The following is an 11,824-nucleotide window of genomic DNA, read 5'->3' on the forward strand; positions in this document are numbered from 1 at the left end:
CTAGGGTTTCCCTGTGCTAGGGGGGCATAGTTGCTTTCTAAGTAAGCTTATTTTAGCCAAAAGGCAGGAAATCACAGCATGCACAAACAATTTAGGTACCAGCCCTGACTCAACTCCCTGATTGAATGTCCCACACTTCTAAACTTGCTTGGCCTCAGCAGCATCCATGTGCTTTTTGCTGTTACTCACTAGCCAGCACACACCCCTCATGCAGCAGCTCCTTCAGAGGCCTTCTGACAGCCAAGGAGGATATTGACTCTTCATGGAGTCATTTCCACCATCCAGACTTCCCTCATACAAGTGATTGACATTTACAAAACAACCAGCCACGTACAAGTCCTTCTCTCCATTCCCTCTGTCCTTCCTAAAAATACACATCACACTTTTGACCTTCCTGGAAAATGCAACTTTCTGTATCACAGAATCATAGAGAATCCTGAGCTGGAAGGCACCCACAAGGATTATCTAAGTCCCACTGCTCGCCCAGCACAGGGCAGCCCAAGGGTCCCACCCTGTGCCTGAGCACATTATCTGTCATTTCCAGCAGCCTTTTGTGGAGGTGCCTCTTTTCCTAGCAGAGAAGCTCCTTTTAAAAGCATTTTCTAGCATCACCTCTTCTTGGGTTTTGACCAGTTTCACAGGCTTGCAGATGGGCTCTGCTATAATCCAAGCTCTAAGAGTTCCCAGGTAGCCTGGACTCATTGTCTCTAATGTCCTGTTAAAGATGGTCTCTGCTGGTAAATTATTTAATTAGTGATCCTCTGTCAGTCAGGGAGAACCCTCCACACCTTGTATTTTTTACTGTGCAATCTGTGCAGAAAGAGATGTATGGCAACCATTTGTGGCTGAAAACAAACAAAAAACCTTTGAGTGCCTGTGCTCAAGTTCCTAAAGGTGTCCCAAGTGAAACTAGAAGGAAGCAAAGCTGCTTTGTCCTATGCAAGCAGAGCTCATACACAGCTAAAGTGTGCTGGTAAGAATCAGCTGCTCCATGAGAACTAACTGTGTGCTTGGAGCTCTCAGCTCTGGGGAGAAGAAATGCAGTGAGCCTGAATCTTTCCTACTGGTGTTTAATGCCTTTTGTTTCCTATTTCCTTGAGACACAGTTACCACAGTTGCCCTGATGCTCAGTAAATCACTGCAACTGAGTCATGTATCTGAATTTGCTGATAGACAGCCATATGGTTAGAAATCAAGTTTTTAAGTGGTTGTAGGAACCAAGCAGAGTTTTCAAGGATTTTCAGTTTTATTGTTGAAGCAAACAGCAGACTCAGATACTTGGGTGGTTGGGGTTTTTTGTGAATTCCACCAGCCTGCTAAATACCTCTGCAAGTCTGAGCAGCTCAGTCAGTTGAGAATATGGGATGGGGCCCTTGATCACTTGGGATTTTTCTTGTGAAGATCTCAACATGCAGATCTGTTTCTCTCATTTGAAGTGTATTTATATTCAAGCTTTGTCTGAATCCATCCTAAAAACTAATTGAACAATAAAAAAACAAATCTGCACTTGAATCCTAGCTCTTCTTAGCATCTGAAGCTCTCCTTGTTTCCACCTGGACATCTCTGGTTGATTTTTTTGTGTGCTTCTTTGGTTTTGTGCAGAAGGGGGCCCAGGGTGTGTGTTTGAATGTGAGAGAGAGAGATTAAAAAGAACATTGCCTATTGCAAATCATGAGGTGAAAATAAAGAGGAGTGTAAATCATATCTCTGCAGAACTGTAAATATGATCTGTAATGTGCTGTAACTGGAGGTTGTCTGCCCTGAACATTCAAGAATATGACAAAGCCTGACATTGACTTGCTGCTTCAGGAGCACCATCCCTCCAGCTGACTCCAAGGATTCTTGCACTAAAAAAGACATTTTTTTTACACTTCTTGCATTGAAAAAGTTCTGGAATGAATTGCACGTGTCAAAGAACCATTTAAGCAGGACCTTACTACCCTTTTATCTGAAAACCTCCCACAATATTAAAAGGCACAAACCAGAAGAGCAATATAATCTCCCTTGTCTTGAATCATAAATGAAGTGTAAAAAATAAGCTTTTTCTTCTCTGTGAGTGTATGCAAAAACACTGACAGAAAGGCTATGTAAGAATTGTGTTTTGTGAATTTGTGAGAGGGGGGATGACAGAAATTCAAGTGGCAGAATTCAACTTCAGTTTTCAGACCTCTCACTTAGTCCAGGGAAATTTGTGCCCAGATTTCATTTTTTAAATTGAAACCTAGAAAAATCCCAAATTTTTAGGGATGGACATTTTTCTGTGGAAAATGTTTTTCTATGAAAAATGATAATGAAAAGAAGGTTTTTCCTAGCAAAAAGTTTTGTCTCTTGCCTTTCACATTCCTCCTCTTGGGGATGTCAGGGATGAGGTGACCCTTCAGCCAGAATGGGAACCTGTGATTTTTGCCAGATGCCATCTCTTCAAAACAAAATGCTTTATTCTTTGTAAGACTGGCAGGGAGAGAATAAAGCAAGGGCATTGGCAAACTAAACTCTGGTTTTAGAGACAGTACTAGTGTGAGATACTCTTTGAAGTTTGGAAGTGGGAAAATAACTTTAAAATCTCTGTCCATTTCAGGTGTGATCATTAAATGTGTTATTCATATCCTTTCTCAAAAAGTATTTTATATTCCCGTGTCATCATGCCCATTATAACACGTACCAGCCCCAGACAGACCAACAGCAATAGAAAGACAGGCTGACAAGAATCCATTTTAGCATTTAGAAGCTGAATGTCTTTGGTTGGCAGCCCTTGAACAACTTTAACAATCCATTTCTCAGAGGCTGGTATTGCTTTCAGAGTAATATGCAACCCCACAGCCACTTTAGAAATCTGGACAGCTGAGCTGTGAAAACCCTGTTGTTCCTGACAGCAGCAGTACCCCCACCTCTGTACAATTCAATTCCACATTCCACATTCCCAGTTATTCTGTGCTGCACACACACATTGCAAACAGGAAGTAGGAGCAGCTCAGTTCTTGGCTTCCTCAGTCTCCAGAGACTGCCATGAAATTGAAAAACACTAAACTAAAACTTAAGTGTCTGTTAGACCTTTAATTAGCGACCTAAGGAGTGTTTGCCAAGAGGAAATTTGAATTCAATTATCCAAATAGAAAGTATTTAACCTCTCAATAGCACTCAAGTAATTATAATACTTAGGTGTTGTTTCTTTTCAGGAACCTTAAAAAGTAAAACAAAAAATGAAATTGCAAATGGGAGAAGCTGTCAGTTTTATATCACATGGAACCTACAAAGGAAAGCTGTAATATTGCCCATGCTTTAGACTCACAGGTTAGCACAGAAAGGGGCAGCCTCAAGCAGGGAGAGCAGGTTGCAGGGTTTGTGATTTCTCCACTAAAACAGCCAGCAACAGCATCAGGGCCAACATGTGAGCTTTATGTGCTTCAGTACAACCATAAACACACAACTAAGACCAGCAGGTCACCTCACACAGCTTTTGATGAGATGGAGATGCTCTCTCAGTGTCAGGAGAAGTGGGATGCATCAGAAGGGGCTGTATATTCCAGTCCATTTTGCAAACATTCCTCAACACCAGCCAAGCCATTTTCATTTCAGGTCGCAGCAGCTGTTCCAGCCCTGATCCCAACTCTCCTTTCACTATACATCCATCCACTCAAAAGCCTTCCACAGTTAATCACAAGGGGAAAAAAAAGGAAAATTAATTCTTTTCTTGCTTCTCTCTTCACAGACTGTAGGTTGCTTTGGGATTATGTTTATCAGCTGCTTTCTGACAGCCGGTACGAAAATTTCATCCGATGGGAAGATAAGGAATCCAAAATCTTTCGGATAGTGGATCCCAATGGGCTGGCCCGGCTGTGGGGAAACCACAAGGTAAGGAAGCAGTGCCACTTTGCCTCTTGTAGCATCACAGGATTCAGTTATAAGCAGGGAGCAAGAAAAAGATGGCATATAAATGACTACTGGAAAACTGGAATCTTTTATTCTATGTACATTAGATATACAAAGCATCCATCTTGAAGCACTAAAGCCTATTCTTCATATAAACCAACTTGTTGGTTTGGTTTAAAGGCCTTTAGTTATAAATGCATGTAATTAAAAAATTATAAGGAGTGCAAGAATGAACAATCCTTCCCTCTCAAGGCATCTTACTTCTTCTCAAAACCTGATGCTGAGGATATTCTGGTGAGATGTAGTTTACAAGGAGCTCTGTACTGCAGAGCAGGAGCTTCATGTGTTCTTGTCTGCAGCAGCTCCCAGATTCCACAGGCTGCCATGTGACAGACACCAAATGCTGCAGGATTATATATTTCCTTCTAAGAGGGCAGGTCCTGGTTTGTTCTCTGGAAAGCCATTACTGATTTTGATAGTTTGAGGCCGAGTTATGCATGTTTCTGTATATGTGTATAAGTACATTCATTTGAATGTATGAATAGTCAGCATGGATTTACAAAAGGGAAATAATTTTTGACCACTGTGATATCCATTTACAACAAAATGATTGGCTCAGTGGATTCAGGGAGAATGGTGAGTATAGCTTATCTTGATTTTAGGAAGGCTTTTGAAACTGTCTCATAACAGCTTCAAAGACTGACTAATTAATGACCAAGACAAGAATACAGTGAGGTAGATTGAAAACTGGCTGATCTGCTGGGCTGCAAAGATGGTGATTAATGGCACAAAATCCTGCCACTAGTCATTTTACCCCAGGGATTGATTCTGGGGCAGTGCTGTTATGTCCATTAATGACCTGGATCATGGGACAGATTCTCAGACAACACAAAACTCTGAGAGGAGTGGCTGACATACCAGAGGGTTGTGCTGTCATCTATGTGGTTCTGAACATGCTGGAGATATGGGCTAATGGGAATTTTATGAAACTTACCAACCTGCACATTAATAATTGGGCCATGTCATCAGGTCTCATGCTGGGTGTCTAAAACTGAAGCCTCTTCAGATCATTTGGGCAACACAGTGGCCTTTTAGCATATAAGAAATGGAAGAAGCACAAACAGTATTTCAGGGAGGTTCCCAATGAGCAGCCTAGGAGATTTTGCAGGGAAAACTTTGTCCCTGTCAGTGTTCCATTGCCTCAGGAGTTCTTGATGACCTCCCATTGCAGAGTTATTGTAGTCAGGGCAAGCAGAGGGGTCTGCTCTTACTGGGGGTTTGGGCAGGTGTATCAGTCTCCTTTGATGAAGCCACACTCCTGACATGGAGACTCCCAGAACAAAAACGTGCTTCTCCTGGTCCGGCGTTTCCTGCCCATGGCAGGAATTAAATTTAAGACACAACTTTGCCAGCAGAGTTGTGTCTGCTGGGAGTCTCTGCCAGACAGCAGCCACTGCTCCTTGGTGTAGACATAGCCTAAGGTGCTCATCCTGCTCTTGCAAGTCCCTAATTTGGGGACAGTTCTGCTGTCAGTGCCTATCACTTTTTCCTTCTGACACTCAGCTTCAGCAGAGCCATCTCCTCTGGGGGCTGAGGAAGGTTTTAATGAATCATCTCACACTTCAGTGTACCTCAGTGCTCTGGCCATGGCCTTTGGGGGCAGCAGCTCCCAGAGTGAAGGGGAGATCTGTCACAGAAGCAGATGTACAACCCAACTGGTTTCTTGGCTTACACCAAGAGGAGAAGCAGGCTCAGTCCCCACAAGTGCTCTGTGAGCATTAACTAGTTAATGCAGGGGAATGCCAGAGGAACAGTGCTCCAAGCAGGGATTGCTGACAGATTCAGCCTATTAGCCACTACTTCCAGGCTCTTACAAAAGGTGTTTTCATTAAGAACAGGCCTGTCACATCCCACTTGGCATGAGCATCTCCCTCCACCTAATGTCTCCTCTTGTAGTTAATTCAGTCTTTTGTTAGCTGTATGCCAAGAAACTGTAGAAAAGCCTTGCTTGGAATTCTTGTTAAACTCCTTATGTAAATTGCCCTGTGTGGAAGGAGACCCACAAAACTCAGGTGATGAGGGCTGTGGGGGCAGAGTGGGCCTGCAAGCAGCAAAAAATGGTACATGTAATTTCTTGGACTGTCCTGGTTACTTTAGGCAGCTGTGGTAGTTCTGCCACTCATTTGGGGCTTAGGAAGGTTTTAATGAATCATCTCACCACTTTTTTTCCTTTTTTCTTTTGGAAAAAACAGAACAGAACAAATATGACTTACGAGAAAATGTCCAGAGCCCTACGCCACTACTACAAATTAAATATTATCCGGAAGGAGCCAGGACAAAGGCTTTTGTTCAGGTAATTTTCTTTCTCTGCCATTTCTTTCTATGGACAGTTGGTCTTTGAGGATGGAAGATGGGATTGTGTATGGGATATCTCATTGCCACAGTTATAACACAGGTGAACTTGGCCATACATGTAAAAGCTGTATAGAGCAGTGCTTCCCAGCTTTTAAGGCAGCCCCACCAATTTACAAAAAACACAGGCTTGTCTCAATGATCAGTGGAGACAACAGAAGTCTTTTCACTGCTTTGTGCAGGCTATGCCATCGTTTAAGACCTTAGATAAATGGGTTCAGTCAAACTGCTGCAAAACCTACTCCAAATGGACTTCTCAAACACAGCTGCCTGTGAAAGCTGAGCAGGGATCAGGCATTTCCTCAAGGACATTGCAGAAGAGAAGCTCTCAATGACCATGTCTTTGTGCTGCCTTGAAGAGAGGGAGCTGCAAGAGCTGTTCATAAATCAGCACAGCTACAGCAAGAATTTAGGAAACAGAGCCTGAAACAGCATTAAAGCAGGGAGCTACTTGTACAAGCTTGAGAGTGAGAGTACTCCACTCCTCTTCAGACAACACTAGAAAATCCTAGTGCACATCTGACCCTCAGAGCACTGAACTCAGACCAAAGACTGCTTTGCTGTCAGTGGCCTGGATCTAACAGTGTGTTTGGACGTGATAACAATAGGAAGGCAGTCTTGGAATTTGTTTTCTTAAATAGCTAACAGAACTGCATTAGCACTCAAACTCCCTTTAGCTGAAAAGGGTTCTCTGGAATGACTTGTTTATGTCAGCTCTTAGAAGGAAACATAGGGATGGAGAGTGAAGGAAAGAAGCAGCCATGGGCAAATTCAAGTGTTCAGTAGTAAATTTTTTTTCTGGTGGAAAGCTAAAACAAGGTTGCTCCATAGTACCAAGGGTACCTGTATCTCTGTGGCCTTGTGTGAAGACTGCTTTGCCCTGGGGGAATTCCTGATGCTGAACATTGAATGTGCTTCTCTTGAAGCCTTCCTTTCAGTGGGGGCATACACAAAACAGGGCTCCATCTCTTCTCAACCAGGCTGCCTGTTTTCTCAAAACCATTGTAGCTTAATGCCCTTGGAGACCTCAGTTGCTCTGTCAGACTTGGCCAATTTGACCAACAGACTCAAAGGTCACCAGAGAGCATAAAACATGAGCTATATAAACTTCATTTCCTTTGGAAACTGGGAAAAAAAACCCAGCAAAACATTTCTTTGCACAATTCCCAATAAAAACTTTTTGATGTTGTTTTCTTAGACCTATTTATATCTGAAGAGAAAAAGAACAGCTGCAAAAAATCAAGTTATTAATGTGCCTTTCTTGGCTATTCCTTGCAAGCAGAGAAATAATAGGAAATGTGACTTTACGTGCAGGCAGTTGTCATCTGCAGATATCTGTATGGAGCTTTAAGTAAGATGGAGTCAGAAAAGGATTTCTAATAGGTTGGCTGGGTGTCTTCTGCAACAAAATAGATCACAGATAGTGTGTCTTAATTTTCATGCAGTTCTGGGTTGGGTTTTTGTTGGGCTTTTTTGATGTAATCAAATGCTCTTAGAAATGCCCGCAGTGTGGTTTCCTTGACGTGGCTTCAAGCACAGACCAGAAGGAATATCCAGAACCCTGTGGTGCACTCACATCAGCCCATGCCCCTCATGGAAAGGGTCCCAAGGCAGTGGGACCACTCTGTGTTTTGATTTCATTGTCATGCAAGATCAGCAGGACAGTCACAGGGTTTAAATCAGGGCACAGTCTGGCCGTGGGCTTTGGTGCAGTGTGTAGCCAGGCACTGATTCACCACTCCTGCATACAAGGTTTTCACCACTGTAACACTGTTTGTTGCAGCAGCATTTTTCCAGCAGTGACACAGCAGTGAGTCATAGCCCTTTTTTTCCCCCTAAATGCATATATGCACATGATTTCCAAAATTAGAAGGGAAGGCAAAAGGTTAGTTCCAGGCTATGCTGTGTTTGCTGAGAGGCTCTAGCAGTGACCATTCTGAGTCAGTGTTAGTAACCAGGCTCCTGCTGGTTGTTTTTGTTTTCACTGGGGCAAGGACACTGAGCATATCATCAGCCTGAAATAAAATCAGCTCTTACAATTAACACATTTCATACTGCTGCATGTTAACCAGTACGTTGTTAATGAAAGACTGTAAAATTTTGTACCACTTCCAGCATAAACATCTTTCATCCTAATTTCTCCAGAAGTGCTTGGGAGTTGGGAAACTGATTTGTGTTGAAACCAGTGTTTCATCCTTCCTGTGCTACTCTCTTTTCCTTTCAATCATAAAATTGAAAATGAAAAACAAGAGCCTTTCTGTGCTACCTCTGTGCACAAGTGTCCTGGCAAAAACCAAGACTGCAGACTTGAACTGCAGGCTGGTGGATGTCCTTTCTCATTCCCTGCTGCTGCCATGCCTCCCCAGAGGCAGTTTCTGTCCCAGCACCCTGCAGACTTACTGCCTTGAGACACTGGTGCTGGGAGCCGTGGCATTCATCACAGAGGCCTCAGTGCAGCCACACTTTGTACAAGCACACAGGAAGAGACTCTCTTTGCTTACAGTTCTCTAGCCCTAAACCTTTTTCCTTCAGGGCTTTTTCCATTCCTGGAGCTTGTTCTGAGTTGGACCTTGGCTTTTTCCCCCTCTTTTTGTTTGTTCTCACTCACCTAACGCAGGCCTGCACAAACCTGTAACCCTGTGCCTCCCCACACCTCGCAAGGGCTTGTGCTTTGAAATGTGCTGATCATCACCACCTTTCATGTCTCTGTCACCAGACACCACACATGAGTGCACCTGGGCCAAGCTGCCATCTGACATGAAAACAGCAAACAATATGAGGGAGAAGAAATAAATATAATTCTTGGGGGAAATCTGTGGGTTTTGTTCAGATTTAGGCTCTCAAGAAGTCAAGGTAAAGGCTGGTGATTTCTTTGTTTCCTTTCAAGGTATGGAGGAGGGAAGCCACCTGGGGGGAAGCTGGGAAATACCAAGGCTTTGGGAGGATATAGCAAAGATTATCTTGGGAGTTGGAGAGCTCAGGGCTCTCAACATCTGCTGAAGATAAAAGCTGAGACCCCTGAGGAATGGACTTGTTTCTGTGTTTTGCAGGTTCATGAAGACCCCAGACGAGATCATGAGCAGCCGGACAGACCGCCTGGAGCACCTTGAATCCCAGGAACTGGATGAACAAATATACCAAGAGGATGAGTGCTGAAGGAAGCAGGCGCAGCACCTCTGTGGGTCCAGGGGAGGAACATCAGCCTGACGGTCGGCACGCTTTGGGAGGGGCAGCAACAGCACAGGAGCAGTACTTGAGGTCACTGCTTAGCTCGAAGACCACGCAGGACCTGAAGCACCTTAACAAAACAAACTCACCGGCAGAAGTGGTGCGGGCAGGAAAGCCAAGGGGAGAAAGCCTGGACTTATGCACTACTTCACTGTTCCTACAAAGTCTCCCTTGAGTTTTTTCTTTCTTTTTGGTTTGTTTCAGTTTTGGGGGTTTTTTTGTCATTTTTTTTCCCTAATAAACATGCAGTTTGACTTTCCTTATCTCACATAGGACAAGACATCAGATTATGCTTCTTCTTTTTTTGTTTTTATTTTTTTGTTTTTGGAAGGCTTTCCTATGGAAATAGAGTGCTCTTATTTTCTGTGCAAGTCTCATGACACAACACTGCATAAACAATAGCAACACAGAAGGGATTTGCTCAAGGCTTCCAGTTTGCTTGGATCAATTTATATGTGCTGCCACTGGGAAATGTGTTGAAGCTACCAAAAGAATTTCTCACACATACCTGTCAAATGAAGAGGAGACACCCTTGACATGTAGGCTGGGCTGTCATCCCAGCATAGCTTGGGCTCACAGAGAGCACTCCGAGTGGCTGTTAACTGCTGGAATATGGACCAAAACCAATCACCTAAGTGCTCCAGAGAGGAGAAAAATAAATGTGACAAACCTCTGCAAGTGACTATCAGTTAACATTTTCCCTCCTTCTAGCAAAGAAGTGGTAGAATGGAGGAGGGGGAAGGGAGGGTGGGGACAAATACATATATATGTGTGTATATATATCTAAAAGTTCCATATATATATAAAAATATATATGTAATTCCCCCCAGTATATTCACAATGCAGAGTTGTGAATTTCAGTTCAGAGTTTTCTATAAAAAGAAAGACTGAAGTCTCTGTAATTACAGAAGGAAAGGGTGTTTCTCATACCTGCCAGCAATTTTGGGGTGAAAGGTGAAGGACTGTTCCTTACATCATAGGGAGAAAGCAAAGGGACTCATCACATGGTTTGTATTACTCAGAAGCCTCTCCAGGATCATTTTGTGCTGCTGGAGAGGTAGATGATTCACCACTCCAAAATCTGATGTTAGAGAACTAGAGACCAAATAGCTATACTTATATCTTGTAATTGATTTTGGCTTTGTTTTGGGATTTGGTTTTTTTTTTATGCCTCCCACTGCCCTCCCCCATCCTACAACTCTGCCATCAAGGAAGCTTGTCCCAGCTTGCCTGTTTTTAATATGATTTAAGACAAGAGAAAATCAAACCCTACAGCTGTGTTGCTTTCTTGGTTTGGGGTCTTGTTCTGGGGTTGCAAGGTGCCTCCCTTTGGTTTGCTGCACTGAGGGTGCTTGGCATGAGGCAAAGAGCTGTGCCTAGTTTGGTCACAGAAAGCTCAGCAGTCCTTGATGGCCAAACAAGAGAAACTGCTGGCCTGTTTCATTTCACAGCTTGGACCACCAGGACAGGAATATCTGTGGTGTCCAGTGATCCATCAGCAGGGGTCCTTTGAATGGAAGGAAGACCTAGCAGCAGAAATGATGCTTGCAGAGGGAGAAGGTTGATAGGAAAACTGCAGGAATCACATGGTGCCTGAAAGAAAGCACGTCCACAGCAGTGCATTAAAAGCAGAAAGCCTCTTTAATGGAAACATAAAAGAAACTAGATCTGGAAAAAAATCAAAAGGCTAATCTAATCCATTTCAACCAAAAAACAAGGTACATTCCCATGATAGAGCTTTTATCAGCTATAAAACCAACACGACATTTGCTCTTTCCACATATTTAACAAGAGGGTTAATCTATCCAGGAAAAAATGGCACTCTGCAATGAACAGTGTCCCCTGTGTTTAAACAGAGATAGGCCAATCTCACCAAAGACTGAATATTGAGTCACAGGTCGTAGAAGGAACAGCTTTGTTAAGGGTCTAGATAAGCATCGTACAACGAGAGATTTTTCTGAGCCAGTATCTGATGGGGAATGACAGGGTGTACATTTCTCCCTGAGCTTTTCCCAGCCACGTTTCTCTATAAAATCACAGTCAGTAAGTTACAGGTCCCAGCACACCACGTACTTGATCTGTTCTGCCTCACAATAATGGACAGGGGAATGTTTTTTAGCAATGTGTCACCTGTCTGTGGCGTGACTCTGAAGTCCTTGGAGCTCATGAGGCGTGAGATTGGGAGACACTGTGGGACTTCAGCAGTGACAGATCTGAAACCCAAGGTCCCTTGAGAGCAAGGGCCCAAGGAGTTGCTCTGTCACGTTGCTCAAGGGCCCCAAGTTGCAGCCAGGTCTCAGGAGCTGGAGTGAAG

At 43.5% G+C, this 11,824-nt stretch overlaps 1 protein-coding gene across 3 annotated transcripts in view; it reads left to right on the forward strand.

The window, feature by feature from the left end:
• The window catches only part of ETV6 (ETS variant transcription factor 6), a 121,173-nt gene extending 111,395 nt beyond the window's left edge, over positions 1 to 9,778 (forward strand). For all 3 annotated transcript variants that reach the window (XM_058804972.1, XM_058804973.1, XM_058804974.1), the window contains 3 exons: positions 3,710 to 3,852; positions 6,123 to 6,223; positions 9,333 to 9,778. In XM_058804972.1, the coding sequence (XP_058660955.1) occupies positions 3,710 to 3,852; positions 6,123 to 6,223; positions 9,333 to 9,438 (350 nt within the window). In that variant the 3' untranslated portion in view covers positions 9,439 to 9,778. The remainder of the gene's footprint in view (positions 1 to 3,709; positions 3,853 to 6,122; positions 6,224 to 9,332) is intronic.
• The last annotated feature ends 2,046 nt before the right edge of the window (positions 9,779 to 11,824 follow it).

This window comes from Ammospiza caudacuta, chromosome 5 (assembly GCF_027887145.1).
Source record: "Ammospiza caudacuta isolate bAmmCau1 chromosome 5, bAmmCau1.pri, whole genome shotgun sequence".
Taxonomy (NCBI): Eukaryota; Metazoa; Chordata; class Aves; order Passeriformes; family Passerellidae; genus Ammospiza; species Ammospiza caudacuta.